General features: G+C 47.2%; 1 protein-coding gene across 3 annotated transcripts in view; it reads right to left on the minus strand.

Annotated features, from left to right (window-relative positions):
• Positions 1–23,820, minus strand: part of LOC139234165 (hydroxylysine kinase-like) — a 49,191-nt gene extending 25,371 nt beyond the window's left edge. For 2 of the 3 annotated variants that reach the window (XR_011588287.1, XM_070865185.1), the window contains exons 1-2: positions 23,763–23,820; positions 2,642–2,978 (exon numbers count right to left, since the gene is read on the minus strand). Coding sequence is in view for 2 of the 3 variants with exons in the window: in XM_070865185.1 (XP_070721286.1) it covers positions 2,642–2,978 (337 nt within the window). In the remaining variant the exon portion in view is untranslated. Of the gene's footprint in view, positions 1–2,641; positions 2,979–12,718; positions 12,848–23,762 lie in introns of those variants that run through there. The other variant, XM_070865187.1, reaches the window with a different exon arrangement.
• Between the last annotated feature and the right edge of the window lie 1,487 nt (positions 23,821–25,307).

Consider the following 25,307-nt stretch of genomic DNA (forward strand, 5'->3'; position numbering starts at 1 on the left):
CAGTTTTAAATGGGTGGCCCCTTATTCTAAGATTATGCCCCCTAGTTCTAGTCCCCCCATCAGTGGAAACATCCTCTCTGCATCCACCTTGTCAAGCCCCCTCATAATCTGAAATGATTCGAAAAGATAACCTCTTATTCTTCTGAATTCCAATGAGTAGAGGCCCAACCTACTCAACCTTTCCTCATAAGTCAACCCCCTCATCTCCGGAATCAACCTAATGAACCTTCTATGAACTGCCTCCAAAGCAAGTATATCCTTTCTTAAATGTGGAAACCAAAACTGCACGCAGTATTCCAGGTGTGGCCTCACCAATACCCTGTATAACTGCAGCAAGATTTCCCTGCTTTTATACTCCATCCCCTTTGCAATGAAGGCCAAGATTCCATTGGCCTTCCTGATCACTTGCTGGACCTGCATACTAACCTTTTGTGTTTCATGTACAAGTACCCCCAGGTCCCGCTGTACTGCGGCACTTTGCAATCTTTCTTCATTTAAATAATAACTTGCTCTTTGATTTTTTTCTGTCAAAGTGCATAACCTCACACTTTCCAACATTATACTCCATCTGCCAAATATTTGCCCACTCACTTAGCCTGTCTATGTTATTTTGCAGATTTTGTGTCCTCCTCACACATTGCTTTTCCTCTATTTTGTATCGACAGTAAACTTGGCTACGTTACACTCAGTCCCTTCTTCCAAGTCATTGTAAATAGTTGGGGTCCCAGCATTGATCCCTGCAGCACCCCACTAGTTACTGATTGCCAACCCGAGAATGAACCATTTATCCCGACTCTCTATTTTCTGTTAGTTAGCCAATCCTCTATCCATGCTAATATATTGCCCCCAACCCCATGAACTTTTATCTTGTGCAGTAACCTTTTATGTGGCACCTTGTCAAATGCCTTCTGGAAGTCCAAATCCACTGGTTCCCCTTTATCCACCCTGTGCGTTACATCCTCAAAGAATTCCAGCAAATGTGTCAAACATGACTTCCCCTTCATAAATCCAAGCTACTTGACTGAATTATGCGTTTCCAAATGTGAGGTTATCCACTTTGGGGGCAAAAACACGAAGGCAGAATATTATCTCAGATTAGGAAAAAGGGAGGTGCAACGAGACCTGGGTGTCATGGTACATCAGTCATTGAAAGTTGGCATGCAGTTTCAGCAGGCGGTGAAGAAGGCAAATGGTATGTTGGCCTTCATAGCTAGGGGATTTGAGTATAGGAGCAGGGAGGTCTTACTGCAGTTGTACAGGGCCTTGGTGAGGCCTCACCTGGAATATTGTGTTCAGTTTTAGTCTCCTAATCTGAGGAAGGACGTTCTTGCTATTGAGGGAGTGCAGTGAAGGTTCACCAGTCTGATTCCAGGGACGGCTGGACTGACATATGAGGAGAGACTGGATCAATTGGGCCTTTATACACTGGAGTTTAGAAAGATGAGAGGGGATCTCATAGAAACTTATAAGATTCTGATGGGACTGGACAGATTAGATGCAGGAAGAATGTTCCCGATGATGGGGGAAGTCCAGAACCAGGGGACACAGTCTAAGGATAAGGGGTAGGCCATTTAGGACTGAGATGAGGAGAAACTTTTTCACTCAGAGTTGTTAACCTGTGGAATTCCCTACCGCAGAGAGTTGTTGAGGCCAGTTCATTGGATATATTCAAGAGGGAGTTAGATATGGCTAAAGAGATCAAGGGGTATGGAGAGAAAGCAAGAAAGGGGTACTGAAGTGAATGATCAGCCATTATCTTATTGAATGGTGGTACAGGCCGAATGGCCTATTCCTGCACCTATTTTCTATGTTTCTATGTTCATGCTACTGCTTCTTTAATAATGGACTCCAACATTTTCCCAACCACAGATGTTAGGCTAACTGGTCTATAATTTCCTGCTTTTTGTCTGCCTCCTTTTTTAAATAGGGGCGTTACATTTGCAGCTTTCCAATCTGCTGGGACCTCCCCAGAATCCAGGGAATTTTGGTAAATTACAGCCAATGCATCCACAATCCCTGACGCTACTTCTCTTCAGACCCTAGGATGCAAGCTATCAGGTCCAGGGGATTTATCTGCCTTTAGTCCCATTATCTTACTGAGTATCACCTCCTTAGTGATTGTGATTGTGTTAAGTTCCTCTCCCCCTCTAGTCCCTTGACTATCCGCTGTTGGAATATTGTTAGTGTCCTCTACCGTAAAGACTGATACAAAATATTTGTTCAGAGTTTCTGCCATCTCCATGTTCCCCATTACTAATTCCCCGGCCTCGTCCTCTAAGGGACCAACATTTACTTAAGCCACTCTTTTCCTTTTAGAAACTCTTGCTATCTGTTTTTATATTTCGTGCCAGTTTACTTTCATAGTCTATTTTCCCAAAGCTCTCCTCTACTGGGGGTTTTCCTCACCTCATGTCTGGGTCTGTTGTAGACCCATTGATAGAGATCGATCGCTGTGATTGGTCAACAACTCCATTATGATTGTATCATGTGACTACCAGGCTGGCCGAAGGCGAACTAGACGGATCTCGCTCCTTTTTCATCTCACAGTTGCTATGAATGAACTTTAAAGTTCAGACTTTTAAATGTTGCAACTCAACCATGACCTGAACCCAATGTAGGGTGACCAACAAATGATACTCACCAATCGTCTCCAGTGACATAATCCTGCCATCAATGGTTGGGATTGGTGTGGGCGAAGGAAATCCTTTCTTGTTCAGAAACATCATGATTCGTGTTTGCACTTCAACCAAATCGGCATCTTTGCTATCGGCAGTGTTCAACACTTTGAGGACATAGCTGTTACTGCGATCTCCGCTCCCCTGGGTCTCAGACACCTGGATGCGGAAGTTCTGGTCAATGTAACTGGGCATTGGTTGGACACTGGAGACCTTCAGCCCGTACAATCGTCCAACCAGTTCACCAGCCTGGGCTTCGTTCAGTGAGGGTTTGATTAGCGCAGGTCTCTCTGTGGAAGACATCTGAGAAACACCAAAATAATTAAACTGATCAAATAAGGGAATGTGACCCTCCGACAAAGGTTGGCTACTTCGTTATGCCTCTTTGTAGGCAACGAATAGATACTCAAAAGCTATTCAATAATTACACAATCTGACATCTTCCTCAAAGGCCACCACATTAAAGTGGAAATTTAACACTGAAGAAAGATTCTGCTGCTAACAACATTGAAAAATTGGGATTTGTCTTCGCTTTTGTCCAGGTCAAATAAGTTGAGCTTTCAAATGGAGGCTTCTCCTTCACCAGCTCCAAAAGTGGAGGGCAGGAGATATTCAGAGAAACAATAGGACATGAAGGGGAAAGAGAGAAAGAAGCAGAAACAAAGGAGAGTGACAGACGGAAACAAACATGGAGAAGGGCCAACAGAAGTGAAGCAGGAATGAGGAAGCAAAGCCCAAGAGAAACAAGAAAGAGAGAGGCATGGCATTTTGCATTGCTGGTTGATTTTCTAAGTTATTTGCATGAGTGGCCTGGTTAAATCTCTGTCATTCATGAGAGAGGAAGAGGTAAAACGAAAACTAGAGGCGCCAGAGGAAGAGATGCTCTAAAGGAGGGAAATCCTAAAGGACTGTATCATCATTAAAATCAGAAGGCAAAGTCTGGATAGAAAGTCCTGCACTTAGATATGGAGCAAGAAAGACAAAAAGAAAGAGAGATTTGCATTTGTACACCTTATACCACCTCAGGGCGTCCCAAATCAGTTTACAGCCAATGAAGTACTCATGGAGTGTAGTCACTGTTGTAATGGGGGAAACGCGGCAGCCAATTTGTGCACAGCAAGCTCCCACAAACAGCAACGAGATTGTAATGTCTGTAAGCTTGTAATGTTTGTAGCTCCACACTGTGGATGTGGACGTATTGTGCACTGCAATTGCAGAGTTGATCATTAAACAGAACCAGGCAGTTCCAGAGACTTCCAAGAGGGCTGCCTGCCATGTTAGGAAGCTGTGTGTGCTGTGTTCTATGAATATATCACATTTGGCGACAAGGATGGGATTTTTCAGATGATTTAAAGCTGAAATTTTGTTGGTGAAGGATTCAGCCAGCCAACAGAGAGACTTTGGAAGTTTCTGCCTTTGAAAAAAAGCTACAAAAATCCGAGGTGAAATACAGCACACAGTGTGAACAGCTAGAGATTAAAATGGCAGGTGTAATCGGATATTTGGGTGAATATAGACATGACCGGGAACGTTTTAAAGCGTATGTGGATCGGCTAGAAATGTATTTCACTGCAAATAACATAATCGAAGTTCCAGACAATGCAGTCCAGAACCGGGCTGTGTTGGAACATAAGAAAGCGATCTTCTTATCGGAGCCAGGTCCGGCATTATACGAAACTCTTGTAAATCTGCTTGTGCCTGAGGAGCCAAAGGACACAATGCTTGAAGAGATTTTAACGAAGCTGGAGCAGCACTATAACCCCAAACCGTTAGAAATTGCTGAAAGCTATCGTTTCGGGATTCGGAATCAAAAGACTGATGAAGTATCAGTGATTACATCGTAGCATTAAAAAAGCTATCAACGCACTGTAATTTTGGAGACTTTCAAAACCGAGCATTACAGGATCGTGTTGTTTGTGGGGTGAAAAATGATGCGATCAGAAGGAAGTTATTGATGACGGATGACTTGACTTTTGAGATCGATGGGCATGGCCGAACAATATTCCCGAGAATTAAATAATAATTACGGTCGTCAGTCAACCGAGGTAAATCACCTGCAGGTTCAAAGTAAAAGACGGGCATGGCCGAAAGTCTCAGAAACTGGAACTTCTACCAGAGCATCGAAGTCATGCTATAGGTGCCTGGGACAACACATTGCTCAAAGTTGTCCATACGTGAAGGCAGCGTTTCTTCTGCAGAAAGATTGGGCATCTTGCAAAGGCATGCCGACTGAAGGGTAAACCAGTTTTTAAAGCTATGAGTCCAGCGTTCAAAGCTATGAGTAGAAATTCCAAGAGACTACATGGCATGGAAGAACAACAACAGGACGAGGAGATGTTAGAGTTACACGTCATCAGGAACACGAGGTTAACGGACAGCGTTTCGAAAAGCATCAAAATCCACATAGATGTTGCGGGATTCAAGATACCAATGGAAATTGACACCGGTGCATCCGTGAGTGCAGTACCGGAGTCACTATACCGCGACAAATTGCGTGATTTTCAACTGGAGAAATCCCAGATAGAGCTGAGAGGCTACTCGTGAGAGAAAATAATCTATTTTCGTGACGTTGGTATCAACATAATATCAGTAAGACCCGCAGCAGAAATGTTGAAGGAGGAAAGCTATCGTTTAATTTAATATTCTCCTGAGTCTTTAGCTTTTGATTCTTTAAAACACACCCTCAGCCCCAAAAGCGGCTTGGGTGGAAAATAGCCGACAGAGGCCCCCCTCTGATCTTATGTACTTTCTCTCTCTGTCTCCAATGGCAGCTGGTCATTATCCCGCCATTCACACCCTATCACAACTAACCTTATTCTAACTCCAGCCATTACCATCTCAAGTTGGCCCATTATCCCTTTTGTCTCTCTAATCTCTCCTGCATTCCACCCTATCACCGACCTTCCCTTTTGTTCTTTCTTCCCCTCCCCCTTTCAATGCTCCTTAAGAATCTGTTCTTTCGAACTATTGCCAATTCTGACGAAGGGTCATCGACCTGAAACATTATCTCTCTTTCTCTCTCCACAGACGCTGCCCGACCCGCTGAGATTTCCAGCATTTTATTTCAGATTCCAGCAGCCACAGTATTTTGCTATTATATATTATATAAGGAGAATCTGTGTGTTCCCTTCAGTATTCCCTCTCGTCCTACATGGGGAAGTCCCGACTTCAATAGGGCAGCGACCGATGGCTAGCACCCTGCGATTTGCTCAGATCCATGTTTTATTTATCTCACCCTGTGTGCTAGAAACCTTGGGGATGGGGGGGGAGGAAGGAGTCAATTTAATCTTTAGCAGCGTGCGATAACTAAGTATCATTATAGGCAGTCCCTCGGAATCGAGGAAGACTTGCTTCCACTCTAAAAGTGAGTTCTCAGGTGAAACTACAGTCCAATACAGGAATTACAGTCTCTGTCACACATGGGGCAGATAGTCGTTGAGGGAAGGGGTGGATGGGACTGGTTTGCCACATGCTCCTTCCGCTGCCTGCACTTGATTTCTGCATGCTCTCGGTGATGAGACTTGAGGTGCTCAGCGTCCTCTCGGATGCACTTCCTCCACTTAGGGAGGTCTTTGGCCAGGGACTCCCAGGTGTCGGTGGGTACGTTGCACTTTATCAGGGAGGCTTTGAGGATGTCCTTGCAACGTTTCCTCTGCCCACCTTTGGCTCGTTTGCCGTGAAGGAGTTCCGAGTTGAGCGATGGCTTTGGGAGTCTTGTGTCAGGAATGCGAACAATGTGGCCTGCCCAGTGGAGCTGATCGAGTGTGGTCAGTGCTTCAATGCTGGGGATGTTGGCCTGGTCGAGGACATTAACGTTGGTGCGTCTGTCCTCCCAGGGGATTTGCAGGATCCTGCGGAGACATCGTTTTTCTCCAGCAACTTGAGGTGTCTACTGTATATGGTCCATGTCTCTACTGTTACATGGTCCATGTCTCTGATCCATACAGGAGGGCAGGTATTACTATAGCCCTGTAGACCATGAGCTTGGTGGCAGATTTGAGGGCTTGGTCTTCGAACACACTTTTCCTCAGGAAGGCAAAGGCTGCACTGGCACACTGGAGGCGGTGTTGAATCACTGAGTGATAGCGAATTGGGTCACCTGTTTTACATTGTGGAAGAGAAAATTGTGCAAAGTGTAAAATGGCCACCCCATTCACTATCACCCATCTCCCCATGGTGATTAGAATGAGAATTAGCCCACCTTGAATCGAGCTTGGCTACCAGTTTCAGTCATCTCTCTATTTTGCTGTTCCCAGGTTGACTGGAGATGGAATATTTTGGGATGTCCTGCCAACATAAGGTGCTGCATAAGAGCCCAAAGTTCTCAAGGGCACAGTTAAAAGCATTATATTTGTACACAGCTTACTCTCACCACAAATAGCCCAGAAACTTCAGTAACTGTCCGCAGTATATTAAAACCTAATCCCAGGTTCGTTTTGAAATAGTCATCAGCGATTCTGGTTTAATTTGCATGGAAATCAAAAACTCAGAACTATTTTACAATTAACATAAGAACATAAGAATTAGGAACAGGAGTAGGCCATCTAGCCCCTTGAGCCTGCTCCGCCATTCAATAAGATCATGGCTGATCTGGTCGTGGACTCAGCTCCACTTACCCGCCCTCTCCCCATAACCCATTGGTTAAAAATCTATCTATCTTTGACTTGAAAACATTCAATGAGCCAGCCTCAACTGCTTCCTTGGGCAGAGAATTCCACAGATTCACAACCCTCTGGGAGAAGAAATTCCTTCTCAACTTGGTTTTAAATTGGCTCCCCCTGTATTTTGAGGCTGTGCCCCCTAGTTCTAGTCTCCCCGAACAGTGGAAACAACCTCTCTGCCTCTATCTTGTCTATCCCTTTCATTATTTTAAATGTTTCTATAAGGTCACCCCTCATCCTTCTGAACTCCAACGAGCAAAGACCCAGTCTACTCAATCTATCATCATAAGGTAACCCCCTCATCTCCGGAATCAGCCTAGTGAATCGTCTCTGTACCCACTCCAAAGCTAGTACATCCTTCCTTAAGTAAGGTGACCAAAACTGCATGCAGTACTCCAGGTGCGGCCTCACCAATACCCTGTACAGTTGCAGCAGGACCTCCATCCCTCTCGCAATGAAGGCCAACATTCCATTCGCCTTCCTAATTACCTGCTGCACCTGCAAACTAAAGGGATTCATGCACAAGGACCCCCAGGTCCCTCTGCACCGCAGCATGTTGTAATTTCTCCCCATTCAAATAATATTCCCTTTTACTGTTTTTTTTCCAAGGTGGATGACCTCACATTTTCCGACATTGTATTCCATCTGCCAAACCTTAGCCCATTCGCTTAACCTATCTAAATATCTTTGCAGCCTTTCTGTGTCCTCTACACAACCCGCTTTCCCACTAATCTTTGTGTCATCTGCAAATTTTGTTGCACTACACTCTGTCCCCTCTTCCAGGTCATCTATGTATATTGTAAACAGCTGTGGTCCCAGCACCGATCCCTGTGGCACACCACTAACCACCGATTTCCAACCCGAAAAGGACCCATTTATCCCGACTCTCTGCTTTCTGTTAGCCAGCCAATTCTCTATCCATGCTAATACATTTCCTCTGACTCCGCATACCTTTATCTTCTGCAGTAACCTTTTGTGTGGCACCTTATCGAATGCCTTTTGGAAATCTAAATACACCACATCCATCGGTACACCTCTATCCACCATGTTCATGATATCCTCAAAGAATTCCAGTAAATTAGTTAAACATGATTTCCCCTTCATGAATCCATGTTGCGTCTGCTTGATTGCACTATTCCTATCTAGATGTCCCGCTATTTCTTCCTTAATGATAGCTTCAAGCATTTTCCCCACTACAGATGTTAAACTAACCGGCCTATAGTTACATGCCTTTTGTCTGACCCTTTTTTAAACAGAGGCGTTACATTAGCTGCTTTCCAATCCGATGGTACCTCCCCAGAGTCCAGAGAATTTTGGTAGATTATAACGAATGCATCTGCTATAACTTTCGCCATCTCTTTTACTACCCTGGGATGCATTTCATCAGGACCAGGGGACTTGTCTACCTTGAGTCCCATTAGCCTGTCCAGCACTACCCCGCTAGTGATAGTGATTGTCTCAAGGTCCTTCCTTCCCACATTCCTGTGACCAGCAATTTTTGGCATGGTTTTTGTGTCTTCTACTGTGAAGACCGAAGCAAAATAATTGTTTAAGGTCCAGCCATTTCCACATTTCCCATTATTAAATCCCCCTTCTCATCTTCTAAGAGACCAACATTTACTTTAGTCACTCTTTTCCGTTTTATATATCGGTAAAAGCTTTTACTATCTGTTTTTATGTTTTGCGCAAGTTTACTTTCGTAATCTATCTTTCCTTTCTTTATTGCTTTCTTAGTCATTCTTTGCTGTTGTTTAAAATTTTCCCAATCTTCTATTTTCCCACTAACCTTGGCCACCTTATACGCATTGGTTTTTAATTTGATACTCTCCTTTATTTCCTTGGTTATCCATGGCTGGTTATCCCTTCTCTTACCGCCCTTCTTTTTCACTGGAATATATTTTTGTTGAGCACTATGAAAGAGCTCCTTAAAAGTCCTCCACTCTTCCTCAATTGTGCCACCGTTTAGTCTATGTTCCCAGTCTACTTTAGCCAACTCTGCCCTCATCCCACTGTAGTCCCCTTTGTTTAAGCATAGTACGCTCATTTGAGACACTACTTCCTTACCCTCAATCTGTATTACAAATTCAACCATACTGTGATCACTCATTCCGAGAGGATCTTTTACTCGGAGAGCGTTTATTATTTCTGTCTCATTACACAGGACCAGATCTAAGATAGTTTGCTCCCTTGTAGGTTCTGTAACATACTGTTCTAAGAAACAATCCCATATGCATTCTATGAATACCTCCTCAAGGCTACCCCGAGCGATTTGATTTGACCAATCGATATGTAGGTTAAAATTCCCCATGATTACTGTCGTTCCTTTTTCACATGCCTCCATTATTCCCTTGATTATTGTCCGCCCCACCGTGAAGTTATTATTTGGGGGCCTATAAACTACGCCCACCAGTGACTTTTTCCCCTTACTATCTCTAATCTCCACCCACAATGATTCAACATTTTGTTCATTAGAGCCAATATCGTCTCTCACAACTGCCCTGATATCATTTTTTATTAACAGAGCTACCCCACCTCCTTTCCCTTCTTGTCTATGTTTCCGAATTGTCAGATACCCCTGTATGTTTAATTCCCAGTCTTGGCCACCCTGCAACCACGTTTCTGTAATGGCCACCAAATCATACCCATTTATAATGATTTGTGCCGTTAACTCATTTACTTTATTTCGAATGCTGCGTGCGTTTAGGTAGAGTGTTTTAATACTAGTTTTTAAACCATGATTTTTAGCTTTGACCCCTCCTGCAGCCCCTTTATATTCATACATATTGTCCCTTCCTATCACCTTGTGGTTTACACTTACCCCAGTGCTACTCTGCTCTGTTGCCTCCTGCCTTTTGCATTCTTCCTTGGGGTCCTGTTCATCTGCGCTCTCACCCACTCTAACTAGCTCAGAGCCCTCTCCTGGGTTCCGAATACTCCTTGCATTGAGGCACCGAGCTTTCATGCTTGCCTTTTTATTACACTTTGACCCTTTAGGATTTTGCTGTACAGTGGCACTTTTTTGTTTTTTGCCTTGGGTTTCTCTGCCCTCCACTTTTACTCATCTCCTTTCTGTCTTTTGCTTTTGTCTCCATTTTGTTTCCCTCTGTCTCCCTGCATTGGTTCCCATCCCCCTGTCATATTAGTTTAACTCCTCCCCAACAGCACTAGCAAACACTCCCCCTAGGACATTGGTTCCGGTCCTGCCCAGGTGCAGACCATTCGGTTTGTACTGGTCCCACCTCCCCCAGAACTGGTTCCAATGCCCCAGGAATTTGAATCCCTCCCTGCTGCACCACTGCTCAAGGCACGTATTCATCTGAGCTGTCCTGCGATTCCTACTCTGACTAGCACGTGGCACTTGTAGCAATCCCGAGATTACTACTTTTGAGGTCCTATGTTTTAATTTAGCTCCTAGCTCCTTAAATTCGTCTCGTAGGAGCTTGTTGTAGGCATTAGGCACCTGCTGAATATATCTAAACTCATATAAGTTTAAAACGGCCACATATAAAATGGCTGCCCAAGCATGATGGGAACCCCGTTAGTCAAGTAATGAACTGGGACTGACCGAGCAATGACCCTGTGAGGCCCACTACCAGGAATGCCTTGGATACAATGAACCAGTGATTTCACACAGCCGAAGTCCAAGGAAGCGAGATAAGGGGAGAATCTGCCTCACATAATGAGGTCATTAATCAGCCCGAGCTGACAAAACCCGAACATGCAGTTCCTGAGGTATCAGGGAAATTATATTGGGTTAAAGAAACCTATATGTAATCTATAATCGTTATGATTGGATTGTGTCCACCCGAAGTGGGCTGAGTAACTGTAAAGAACTATATGTAACTTGAATCATAAAATGGCTACCAGTGAAGCCTCAAGGGATTTCTGTTAGCTGAATTAGACCGCATTCCTGGAAACTGATAATTGTTGTTTCCCACACACAGGACTAACAAGCTAATCAGCCAAGCCTCAGGACTAAATGTTCTGGTGGAAGTAAGGACAATACGACTCTGTAACAGGAGTAAGATAAGGGAGGCCCAGGCCATGTTACAAGACACGAGTCATTCCTAGCAACACACCTCTTAGCAACACATGAGCCACTTTACGTTTAGAGACTAACGCTATCTATTGGTCTAATGTAACTGTAGTAAACTGTTGTAAAACATATAAAGATCCATGAAACCCTTTGTTCTGCGGAGAGAAGCCTGGATCCAGTCCTGTGACTTCCTCCCCGCTGACGTCAATAAAGGCCGCACTGGCGTTGGAACCGACTCTTCTGATTCTTCTGATAAACACTAACACTAACAGACCTCATCCCTTTTTTTACCTATATCGTTGGTACCAATGTGCACCACGACAACTGGCTGTTCACCCTCCCTTTTCAGAATGTCCTGCACCCGCTCCGAGACATCCTTGACCCTTGCAAAGGGAGGCAACATACCATCCTGGAGTCTCGGTTGCGGCCGCAGAAACGCCTATCTATTCCCCTTACAATTGAATCCCCTATCACTATCGCTCTCCCCCTCTTTTTCCTGCCCTCCTGTGCAGCAGAGCCAGCCACGGTGCCATGAACTTGGCTGCTGCTGCCCTCCCCTGATGAGTCATCCCCCTCAACAGTACTCAAAGCGGTGTATCTGTTTTGCAGGGGGATGACTGCAAGAGACCTCTGCACTACCTTCCTTGCACTGCTCTTCCTGCTGGTCTTCCATTCCCTATCTGGCTGCAGAAGTGTCACAGTTACACATCATTTGGTCTGTTCTATCTGTAGAAGGGTACAGATAGGCTGAAATGAAGTAGGATCATTGGAAAAAGACTTGCATTTATATAGCATCTTTCAAGACCACCGGACATCTCAAAGCGCTTTACAGCCAATGAAGTACTTTTGGAGTGTAGTCACTGTTATAATGTGGGTAATGCAGCAGTCAATTTGCGCACAGCAAGCTCCCACAAACGGCAATGTGATAATGACCAGATAGTCTGTTTTAGTTATGTTGATTGAAGGATAAATATTGGTCCCAGGACACCGGGGAAGAACTCCCCTGCTCTTGTTCGAAATGGGGCCAAGGGGTGTTTTACTTGCACCTCAGTTTAACATCTCATCCGAAAGACGGCACCTCCGACAGTGCAGCACTCCCTCAGCACTGCACTGGGAGTGTCAGCCTAGACTTTTGGGCTCAAGTCCCTTGCATGGAGTTATTCGGAGTCCTTAAGTGGAGGTATTATGGGATATTTTCATACATCCTTCACCTTAAATACAAGTTCGGGGACGAGGAAACACTGAAAGGGTTGATTAATAGTTTTTTGTTAAATCAAGGCCTTGAGATAATAAAATGCAACCCTTTACATAGAGTGTAAATGAGAATAGTATCGATTATAACTCACGGGCAAAAAGATTCTTCATCAGGAGATTGCAAGTGTGGTGTCTTGGCTTACGGTCGCCTCAGAAGGAGCAGTTTGAAGTTCTCCAGTGTGTTGAATTTTTAGCATTGTCACAAACTTCACACCCACACTGGCAGCTATTCAATTATGAATGTCACATTTTCCCAAACGTGTCTCAAGACTCTCACTGACGCACTTCCCTTTTGCTTACAGAAGGTGACACACAACACAAGGCAGCAGACTGCCCCCTGGTGGGGGTTCAGCGCCACTGCACACACATCCAGGGAACACTGGAGGACGCTGAGCAGGATGTCTTTATAATCCTCCTCGTCTCCTCTGACCTATCCCTCACCCCACACACTCTGCATGGCAAGCTACATATTTCTTTTTTTATTCGTTCACAGGATGTGAGTGTCGCTGGGAAGGCCAGCATTTATTGCCCATCCCTCTAATTGCCCGTGAGTGGCTCGCTGGGCCATATCAGAGGGCAGTTAAGAGTCAACTCATTGCTGTGGGTCTGGAAGTCATGTATAGGCCGGTAAGGGCGGCAGACTGCCTTCCCTAAAGGAGATTAGTGAACCAGATGGGTTTTTACTACCACCGCACGGACCTTGGAGGAAGTGCGTGTGTGCCTCACCAGACAAAAGTATGCAGGAGTTAGGGCAGGGGGAGAGGACACCGGGCAGGGGGAGGGGTCAGCGGGCAGGGGGAGGGGACAGCGGGCAGGGGGAGGGGACACCGGGCAGGGGGAGGGGTCAGCGGGCAGGGGGAGGGGTCAGCGGGCAGGGGGAGGGGACACCAGCAGAGGGAGGGGACAGCGGGCAGGGGGAGGGGGAGGGGACAGCAGGCAGGGGTCAGCGGGCAGGGGGAGGGGTCAGCGGGCAGGGGGAGGGGTCAGCGGGCAGGGGGAGGGGTCAGCGGGCAGGGGGAGGGGACAGCGGGCAGGGGGAGGGCTCACCGCAGGTGCCAGCCCATCAGAGGGCACATCGTGTACTAGTTCTGGTGCAGGGCGGTGGGTGGGGTGCTGATTTCAATGGGCCAGGCTGCCAAAGAAGCTTTACACCGGGGAGTAGACATGTGCAGTTGACACCTCAAGTCGCTGGAGAAAAACCACCAATGATGTCTCCGCAAGATCCTGCAAATCCCCATGGAGGACAGACGCACCAACGTTAGCGTCCTCGACCAGGCCAATCTCCCCAGCATCGAAGCGCTGACCACAGTCGACCAGCTCCGCTGGGCGGGCCACATTGTCCGCACGCCCCGACACAAGATTCCCAAAGCAAGCGCTCTACTCGGAACTCCTAAACGGCAAGCGGGCCCAAGGTGGGCAGAGGAAACGTTACAGGGACAATCTCAAAGGCTCCCTGATAAAGTGCAACATCCCCACCGGAGTCCCTGGCCAAAGACCGCCCTAAGTGGAGGAAGAGCATCCGGGAGGGCGCTGAGCACCTCGAGTCTCGTCGCCGAGAGCGTGCAGAAGGAGCGTGCGGCAAACCAGTCCCACCCACCCTTTCCTTCAACGACTATCTGTCCCACCTGTAACAGGGATTGTGGTTCCCATATTGGACTGTTCAGCCACTTAAGGACTCATTTTTAGCATGGAAGCAAATCTTCCTCGATTCCGAGGGACTGCCTATGATGATGACGACACCGGGGAACGCGCGGTGCACCGGGCAGCCAGCCGGAGAGCACAATGTCGTGGAGCACGGAGATCATTCTGCACGGCCTACACCGAGTGGTGCGCTCCATCAACAGCGCAGCGGAACCCACCGTGATGACAAATCTGACCGCTTCCCCCGCCAAACAAGCTGCCACCGAAGCTCAGACGGCTGCCTCTGTTGAAAGCGGCTTCAGGTCGCCACATCCTTCCAGCACTCTGTTCTCCCGCAGAGCCCCAGGAAAGTGGCAGTGGCTGCACAGGAGAGGAACCTGCTGTCCTCGCTCAGGACCCCTGTTCCCCCTGCTCGCCCCACTCCCCCCGCCAGCCACTCCGCCCTGGGGGTGCCCATTCAGCCGGCCGGACCAGATTGCTGCAGCCCCACCCCGAGATGCTGCAGTCTGCATCCAGACCCTGTCGACACAGAGCCGCTCAAGGTTACCCTCCCAGGTCCACCTGCGGCGTCCTCAATGGGAGCTCCGCAGTTCTCCACCTCCCGAGCACCAGCCATTGGGCAAGCACCTCATGGGAGCACCAGGAACACAACGCGCAGAACAAGCAGCAAGGGTATGCAGAAGGCTAAGGGGTGACATTTTTTCTCTGCAAACGATGACATTATTAATTTGATAAATTTGCGTCGGCATCTGGATTTGGTGTTGATATTTATCTTTGCAGTGAAACGTGGCCGAGAGCAATAAGTGTGGAGTGAAAGATGGCAATGTGATAGACGCTGTAATAGCAGAGAAGGTCCACTAGGTTGATTCGGGGGTTGACTTATGAGGAAAGGTTGAGTAGGTTGGGCCTCTACTCATTGGAATTCAGAAGAATGAGAGGTGATCTTATCGAAAGGTATAAGATTATGAGCGGGCGTGACAAGGTGGATGCAGAGAGGATGTTTCCACTGATAGGGGAGACTAGAACTAGAGGGCATGATCTTAGAATAAGGGGCCGCCCATTTAAAACTTAGATGAGGAGGAATTTCTTCTCTCAGAGGGTTGTAAATCTGTGGAATTCGCTGCCTTAGAGAGCTGTGGAAGCTGGGACATTGAATTTATTTACGAAGTGACGATTTATACTGTGCTAACGCTGTGGAATCCCGACCCCTGAGCCTCCACCCGACCTGAATCATTCCGACCATGTTGCCCGCTGAGCCCGACCCGGCCGAGAGGAACGGGGGAAAAGAGGGAGACAGCCTGGGGGGGGGGGCGGTGGGAAGAGAGAGCCTGGGGTGGCGGGAGAAAGACAGAGCCTGGGGTGGGGCGGAGGGGAAGAGAGAGCCTGGGGGCGGGGGAAGATAGAGAGAGACTTGGGGAGGGGTAGGGTGGGAGGAGAGAGAGAGAGACTGGGCGGGAGCGGGAGGGAGAAAGAGAGACACGGGTGGAGAGGATCGGAGGGGAGAGAGGGAACTCGGAAGACGGATCACATTGTTACAACTCCCCTACAAGGGATATTGTTGGAGTGGATGAAATCCAGAAGTCACTACACTGCCACTATTGGCTGGGGGGGGCGGGGACACAGAAATGAAGCGCAGGCAGCGGAAGGAGCGTGCAGCAAACCAGTCCCACCCTCCCTTATCCTCAACGACTATCTGTCCCACCTGTGACGGGGACTGTGATTCTCGTATTGGACTGTTCAGCCACCTAAGAACTCATGCTAAGAGTGGAAGCAAGTCTTCCTCGATCCTAAGGGACTATGATGATGATACAAGAACACAAGAAATAGGAGTGGGAGTGGGCCATACGGCCCCTCGAGTCTGTTCTGCCATTTAATACGATCATGGCTGATCCAATCATGGACTTCCCTGCCCGTTCTCCATAAACCCTTATTCCCTTATCAGTTAAGAAACTGTCTTAAATTTATTCAATGTTCCAGCTTCCACAGCTCTCTGAGGCAGCGAATTCCACAGATCCACAACCCTCTGAGAAGAAATTCCTCCTCATCTCAGTTTTAAATGGGCAGCCCCTTATTCTAAGATTATGCCCTCTAGTTTTAGTCTCCCCCATCAGGGGAAACATCCTCTCTGCATCCACCTTGTCAAGCCCCCTCATTATCTTATATGTTTCGATAAGATCACCTCTCATTCTTCTGAATTCCAATGAGTAGAGAGCCAACCTCCTCAATCTTTCCTCATAAGTCAACCCCCTCATCTCCGGAATCAACCTAGTGAACACTCTCTGAACTGCCTCCAAAGCAAGTATATCCTTTCGTAAATATGGAAACCAAAACTGCAAGCAGTATTCCAGGTGTGGCCTCACCAATACCCTGTATATCTGTAGCAAGACTTCCCTGCTTTTATACTCCATCCCCTTTGCAATAAAGGCCAAGACTCCACTGGCCTTCCTGATCACTTGCTGTACCTGCATACGAACTGTTGTGCATCTGTAAAGCATGCACTCCCATGTTCCGCCACCAGGGAGCGCAACCCCTGAAGTCCCAAGGGATCCCAGCATCCCTTGGGAGCACTGTATATAAGCCGGCCCCTAACGCCTGTTCCTCACTCTGGAGTGTCTTAATAAAGACTGAGGTCACTGTTACTTTAACCTCCCTGTGTGCAGTCTCATCTGTGTTAGGAACACAATAACTGGCGATGAGTATACGAATCCAACGCAAAGATGCAGCAAACTGTGGGAATTCTGGAGAAGTTCTCGGAGGGTGAGGACTGGGAAGCCTATGTCGAACGGCTAGACCAGTACTCCGTACTCTGACCCAGATGACTCAGAGTCCGCAACAAAGGATGAATGCAAGGCAATTCACACCTTGTTGACGTTGTGGAGGCTTCCATTCAGCCTATTCATGCCGCTTCAAAGGGTATGTTTGCAAGAGCTGTGGAACAATGGGGCACCTCCAACAAGCTTGCAGACGAATCGAAAGCTCTGCAAAACCTACCAATCACCACGTGGCAGAGGAAGATCGGTCCATGGTGGATCAAAGCAATTTCAAGCCTCAGAGAGAGGAGGCAGATGCTGAAGTACACGGGGAGCACACATTTTTGACGAAATGTCCACCTATAATGCGAAATGTCAAATTGAATGCCTTACCCGTAGCCATGGAACTGGACACTGGCGCTAGCCAATCTATCATGAATAAAAAGATGTTTGAGAGACTGTGGTGCAACAAGGCATTCAGACCAGCCCTGAGCCCCATCCACACGAAACTGAGAACGTACACCAAAGAGTTATCACTGTCCTGGGCAGCGCCATGTTCAAGGTCACCTACGAGGGCACGGTGCACGAATTGCCACTCTGGATTGTCCCGGGCGATGGCCCCACACTGCTTGGAAGGAGCTAGCTGGGCAAAATCCGCTGGAACTGGGATGACATCCGAGCGCTATCACATGTCAATGAGGCCTCATGTACCCAGGTTCTTAACAAATTTCCTTCCCTTTTTGAGCCAGGCATTGGAAACTTTCCCGGGGTGAAGGTGCGGATCCACTTCGTTCCAGAGGCAGGACCCATTCACCACAAGGCGCGAGCGGTACCTTACATGATGAGGGAGAGAGTGGAAATCGAGCTGGACAGGCTGCAACGCGAGGGCATCATCTCCCCAATGGAATTCAGCGAGTGGGCCAGCCCGATTGTTCCAGTACACAAAAGTGATGGCACGGTCAGGATTTGCGGCGATTATAAAGTAACTATTAATCATTTCTCGCTACAGGACCAATACTCGCGACCTAAGACAGACGACCTATTTGTGACGCTGGCAGGAGGCAAGACGTTCACCAAACTCGACCTGACTTCGGCCTACATGACTCAGGAGCTGGAGGAGTCTTCGAAGGGCCTCACCTGCATCAACACGCCCAAGGGACTGTTCATCTACAACAGATGCCCGTTTGGAATTCGTTGGGCTGCAGCGATCTTCCAGAGAAACATGGAGAGCCTACTCAAGTCGGTACCACGCACGGTGGTTTTCCAGGACGACATATTGGTCACGGGTCGGGACACTGTCGAGCACCTACAAAACCTGGAGGAGGTCCTCCAGCGATTGGATCGCGTAGGGCTGCGGCTGAAGAGGTTGAAATGCGTCTTCATGGCAACAGAAGTGGAGTTTTTGGAGAGAAAGATCGCGGCGGATAGCATTCGGCCCACAGACGCCAAGACAGAGGCTATCAGGAACGCCCAGGCCACAGAACGTCACGGAGCTGCGGTCGTTCCTGGGACTCCTCAACTATTTTGGTAACTTCCTACTGGGGTTAAGCACCCTCTTAGAGCCCCTACATGTGTTATTGCGTAAAGGTGAGAACTGGGTATGGGGAAAAAATACAAGTAATTGCTTTTGAGAAAGCCAGAAACATTTTATGCTCCAACAAGCTGCTTGTATTGTATAACCCATGTAAAAGACTTGTGCTAGCATGTGATGCGTCGTCGTATGGAGTCGGGTGTGTATTACAACAAGCTAACGTTGCGGGGAAGTTGCAACCTGTCACCTCGGTTTCAGGAGCTTGTCTAAGGCTGAGAGGGCCTACAGCATGATTGAGAAAGAGGCATTAGCGTGTGTGTTCGGGGTAAAGAAAATGCATCAGTACCTGTTTGGCCTCAAATTTGAGCTGGAAACCGATCACAAGCCCCTCATATCCCTGTTCGCTGAAAACAAGGGGATAAATACTAATGCCTCAGCCCGCATACAAAGGTGGGCATTCGCGCTATCAGCGTATAACTATACCATCCGCCACAGGCCAGGCACCGAGAACTGTGCGGATGCTCTCAGTCGGCTACCATTGCCCACCAGGGGGGTGGAAATGGCGCAGCCTGCAAACTTGTTGATGGTGGCGCAGCCCACAGACTTGTTGATGGTCATGGAAGCTTTTGAAAATGATAAATCACCTGCCATGGCCCGCCAGATTAGGACTTGGATTAGCCAAGATCCTCTGCTGCAAATTAAAGGCTCCCACTCTGCTTTTGCATAAAGCTTCTCTGATCTGCATGTGTATGTATCCCGCTATTTTATCACAGCTATCTGGAGACCTATTAAAACTCCCACCTAAGTTTTGCATCCTTTTCATTCCACAATTTTACCCTGTGCGTTTCTACTGCTTGCTCACCCTTACTGATAGCCCCTCTTTCTAACGCTGCAATGGTGTCCCTTGTCAATAATTCTACTCCTGTTCCCGTTCCAATTTCCCGGTCCTTTCTAAAGACATTATAACCTATGGGGTACGGGAGCATAGTTGTTATGTTACCGGGCTAGAAATCCAGAGGCCTGGACTGATAATCTGAGAGATGTTAGTTCAAATCCCACCACGGCAGCTGGGGAATTTAAATTCAGTTAATTAAATAAACCTGGAATTAAAAAACTAGTATCAGTAATGGTGACCGTGAAATTACCAGATTGTTGTAAAAACCCAACTGGTTCACTTTAGGAAGGAAATCTGCCGCCCTTATCCGGTCTAGCCTATATGTGACTCCAGACTCACAGCAATGTGGTTGACTTTTAACTGTCCTCTGAAATGCCACTCAGTTGTATCAAACTGCTACGACAAAGTGTGGGAGTACACACGGACTGCAACAGTTCAAGAAGGTGGCCACCTTCTCAAGGGCGATTAGGGACGGGCAATAAATGCTGGCCTTGCAGGAACAAATTTTTTAAAAACTAGAATATGTGCAGTTATGCCTGACTTGTAGCCAGGTCTCAGTGATGACCATTATGTCATACCCTTTAAGCTGAATTTGCACTTCTAATTCATTTATTTTATTTCTTATGCTACGTGCGTTAGTGAATAGAACTTTTAATTGGACAATAGACTCTGTCCTACCTTTATGCTCTGACGTTTTTAAAGATATGTTTTAACTTATCACATGCCTTGTTTTTTTTTATCACTTCTGTTGTATTTTGATCAGTTATTTTGTTATTGGTTCCTATATATTTTCTTGAACCCAAGGTATTTACATTATCTTAACATTATTGATGACCTGGACCGCTCTCATCCCTAATTTCAGTCTTTAGGCTAATTTTATTTCTGTCTGAGCCCTCCTCCAAACCCCCACCTCCCCTTTATTGGTTGAAAGTCATTTCCATCGCTCTATTTATGTTTTCCACTAGGATCTTGGTTCCAGCCCAGTTCAGGTAAAGGCTGTCCCAGTGGTACAGCTCCTTCCTGTCCCAGTACTGGTGCACGTGTCCCATGAAACTGAACTTCTCTTTCCTTTAGCCGCACATTGGCCCAGAAATCCCGGCCTCCCCAGGTCCTTACGGAGTGTGTACGGACCCAGGAAGGCATCGCAAAAGCCGGTTTTCAGCGCACAATGCGCATGCGTAGAAAACTGTCTTTTCCAATATATCAAGCTCCAGCCTGACAGATCCTCCGCATCTCGGGAGCGAGGACATTTTCAAGGGCAGGATTGTGGGATTTACCCATATCTTGCCCAGCGAATGTCCTCAAAACTCCTAAAAGCAGTGCATAGCCTATTGTTACAGGCGTGAGAGTTTTAAAACATACAAAAACATAATTAAATTTAAAAAACACATTTTATTGTTAAAAACCTTGCCCACTAAGGTAAATTTAATTTAAACCCTAATTACAATTTTTTTTTAAAAAATCGGTATATATATTTTTTCGAAGACATTTATTAACTTTAATTTCAATTAATTTTAATTATGTGAGATGTGTTTTTATTACATATATTTAGTGTGTTTGGGTTTTTTTTTCTCATTAATAGCAATGAGAGCTCGTAGATACGGAATTCCCATTGCTATTAATAGAAAGCTGTGGAATACTGAACCTGATTGGCCGAGCAGTCACACCTGACTGCACCGTCTCCGTGGGAACCTGAAGGACGGGAACGGGCTCCGCAGCGTGGGAAGAGAAGACTGTAAAAATTCTCTGGTTGGAGGCGTTCGTCCGAAAGAAGCCTCCGACCGCAATTTCAGGGCCATTAACTTTCCTAATCTGTTTGTCCCGATGCCAATTTGCACATCGTACGAGTAACCCTCAAGGTCCTTCCTTTTAATGTAGCACCTGGTACTCTCTCAACACAAACTCCTCCCTTTTCTGTCCTCTTGTCATTGGTCCCAACTGGATCTGCCCCCTTCCTTTCCGAATTCCTTTTCAGCTGCATCGAGATATCCTTTCATCATCATAGGCAGTCCCTCGGAATCGAGGAAGACTTGCTTCTGCTCCTGAAGTGAGTTCTTTGGTGGCTGAACAGTCCAATACGAGAGTCACAGACTCTGTCACAGGTGGGACAGACAGTCGCTGAGGGAAGGAGTGGGTGGGACTGATTTACCGCACGCTCCTTCCGCTGCCTGCGCTTGACCTCTTCACATTCTCAGCTTTGAGTTTCGAAGAGCTCAGCGTCCTCCCGGATGCACTTTCTCCACCTAGAGCGGTCTTTGGCCAGGGACTCCCAGGTGTCAGTGGTGATGTCGCACTTTACCAGGAAGGCTTTGAGGGTATCCTTGTAACGTTTCCTCTGCCCACCTTTGGTTCGTTTGCCACGAAGGAGGTCTGCATAAAGCATTTGCTTAGGGAGTCTCATGTCTGGCATGCGAACCATGTGGCCTGCCCAGTGGTGCTGAGGCGAAGCTGTCCTTTACTCTGGCATCAGGTAGGCAACACATCCTTCGGGACTCACGATCGAGGCTGCAAAGGAAGATATTCTTCCCCCTACGTATTGAATCCCCTATAACCACTACATTTCTATCCTGCTCCTCCTTCCTTTGCACAGCTCTCTGCTCCATGGTGCCTGGGTCGGCATTCTGATTGTGCAGAAAGACTGTGCGGAGCACAATCTCAAGTATGTTGCAGCTGTTGGATAGGCCCAGTGTCTGCAGGGACTCTACTCCTCTACCTCCCCTCGGTTCCCCCTTACGCTGCTGACTGACAGTCACACTCGCCCCTTCCTGTACCTGTGCTTTTTCTCCGAGGTGCTCCCGAATAAACTATCCAGAAATCCCTCCCTCTCCCTTAAGTATCAAAGTGACTCTAACTCGCACTCAGCTCAATGACTCCCCGCCAGGGTGCCTCCAGGCAGCAGCATTTCCCGGGGCAGTCTGCAAGAGTCCCACTTTCTACAATCTGACACGTATAAAAGTAATTGTGAACTTAAAAACAGCAAAGCAGCTGCTGTAAGTCGAGAATTTGCAGGCAATTACCAATTGTGCCACTACAGAAAAAGGAAGAAAATAAATTGTTACCTTGCTAATTGGAAGTTCTGATCAGAGCTATGTTGTCCACAGCGGAGTGCTTTTGACTAACTAGTTACCAAGGCAATCAGAGGAATGTCCGTTCAAAGGTCCGAGGCTCTGTTTTAATGGGAACCAAGCCCATGGAAATCAGCGGAAACTTACAAGTGGAAGTTTCTCATTTAATACTTTGCCAGCAAGCTAAAAGATAACTGTTTGTGCTCCAGGATCTCAACACTGCGAAAATTGCCAGAAACTATAATTACAGTATGACATCGCGGGCAATGTTTTCTTAACCGATAAGGGGATAAGGGGTTATAGAAACATAGAAAATAGATGCAGGAGTAGGCCATTCGGCCCTTCTAGCCTGCACCGCCATTCAATGAGTTCATGGCTGAACATGCAACTTCAGTACTCCATTCCTGCTTTCTCGCCATACCCCTTGATCCCCCTAGTAGTAAGGACTACATCTAACTCCTTTTTGAATATATTTAGTGAATTGGCCTCAACAACTTTCTGTGGTAGAGAATTCCACAGGTTCACCACTCTCTGGGTGAAGAAGTTTCTCCTCATCTCGGTCCTAAATGGCTTACCCCTTATCCTTAGACTGTGACCCCTGGTTCTGGACTTCCCCAACATTGGGAACATTCTTCCTGCATCTAACCTGTCTAAACCCGTCAGAATTTTAAAAGTTTCTATGAGATCCCCTCTCATTCTTCTGAACTCCAGTGAATACAAGCCCAGTTGATCCAGTCTTTCTTGATATGTCAGTCCCGCCATTATGGGGAGTGGGCGGGGAAGTGGACCTGAGTCCATGATCGGATCAGCCATGATCGTATTAAATGGTGGAGCAGGTTCGAGGGGCCGTATGGCCGACTCCTGCTCCTGTTTCTTATGTTCTTGTGTTCTCTTTAACAGGTGTTGGTCACAGTGCAGGAAAGCAGGTATGGGCTGGATTTGAGGCTTTTCTGTTTTGGGGGTGAAAATGGAGATGGGACAGGAAAGATAGGGCCGGGAATATTGTGCGCTTTGGTAAGGAAGTTTGGGCATCTGGGCCCTGTGTCAGGGGGCGCAGCGTGAAGGGAGGCGCTGTACACCTCTCGTGGCGCAAGGATGCGGAACTCGCGAGCTAAAGTGCCAGGCCGTGTGCACTCCGAGAGGGGTCTGGCGGGGCGGGAACCTTAAATAAAAACACAAAAACATTGCCAAAACATTGCCCACCCCACCACATGAAACGCGAAACATTTTTAAAGAACAAACACTCGCACTTACCTTCGGACACTTTGCCTTCCTCACCGCCGCTGGTTTCCCAGGCGGTGATTGCGAGCGGCACTTCCGGGCAGATGGATCGGGCAAAAGACCAAACTCCTGACGGTGTCGCAACCAGAGGCGTTGCCCGCCCGGCGCAGCTCTACGCCGACGCAAAACCCGACCCGAGGATCGCGGCGGGGCGCAGGAGACCTGAACGCCGCCGTTCACCCCGTTCCGGGGCGAAACCCCGAGCGCAAAGGACCGGGAAATCCAGCCCTTTGTCTTTGTTGCAATGCAAAAGTAGGAGTGCTGAAAGCAGGGGTTTGGACCTGTACACAGTACTTACTGATCTAATCAAGGCGTTTAACACCGATGATCAAGCTGGACTAAGGTGGCAGCCAGCAACGTTTGGTTTCCATCAACTTTGTTTAACCACAGCAGGATAGGATGCTTGCAGATAGAGTGCGGCCGGATTCTGCTTGATCCCCTTGGATAGCCTTGTGCAGTATTCTGGCTGTTCTTCCCATACTCTGTCTTCTTATCCTCACAGATATTACATACGAACAGAAGAATTAGGAGCAGGAGTCGGCTATTCGTCCCCTCGAGCCTGCTACACCATTCAGTGAGATCCTGGCTGATTTTCTACCTCAACTCCACTTCCCTGCACTGGCCCCATATCTCTTGATTCCCTTAATATCCAAAAATCTGTCAATCTCTGTCTTGAATATGTTCAAGGACTCAGCCTCCACAGCCCTCTGGGTAGAGAATGTCAAAGATTCACCACCCTCTGAGTGAAGAAATTTCTCCCCATCTCAATCCTAAATGGCCAACCCCTTATTCTGAGTCCGTGACCCCTGGTTCTAGACCCCGCAGCCAGAGGAAACATCCTCCCTGCATCTACCCTGTCAAGCCCTGTAAGAATTTTGTAAGTTTCAATGAGATCACATCTCATTCTTCTAAACTCTAGAGAATATAGGCCTGGTCTGCTCAATCTCTCCTCATAGGACAATCCCCCCAGCCCAGGAATCAGTCTGGTGAACCTTCGTTGCACTCCCTCAATTGCAAGTATATCCTTCCTTGGGTAAGGAGAGCAAAACTGTGCATAATACTCCAGGTGTGGTCTCACCTGGGCCTTATATAATGGCAATAAGATGTCTTCACTCTTATACTCAAATCCCCTTGCAATAAAATATTATTATATTTTGGAAAGAAAAATAGGGATGTCACATCTTACTTGGAAAAGAAGAATCTAAACGATGTAGAAGATAGAGTTGGATGAGCAAAGGGATCTCGGATACAAATACACAAATCACTAAACGTTGCGACACAGATTAGCAAGGCCATAAAAAGCAAACCAAGCACTATGGTTTATTTCTAGAGGGATAGAAGTGAAAAGTAGAGAAGTTATGCTAAACCTGTATCGATCCTTGGCTAGACCACACTTGGAGTACTGTGTACAATTATGGTTGCCATATTATAAAAAGGATATAGAGGCACTGGAGAGGGTGCAAAAAAGACTTACAAGGATGATACCAGAAATGAGGTTATACCCGCAAGGAAAGGATG

The sequence above is a fragment of the Pristiophorus japonicus genome, chromosome 21 (assembly GCF_044704955.1).
Source record: "Pristiophorus japonicus isolate sPriJap1 chromosome 21, sPriJap1.hap1, whole genome shotgun sequence".
Classification (NCBI taxonomy): domain Eukaryota; kingdom Metazoa; phylum Chordata; class Chondrichthyes; family Pristiophoridae; genus Pristiophorus; species Pristiophorus japonicus.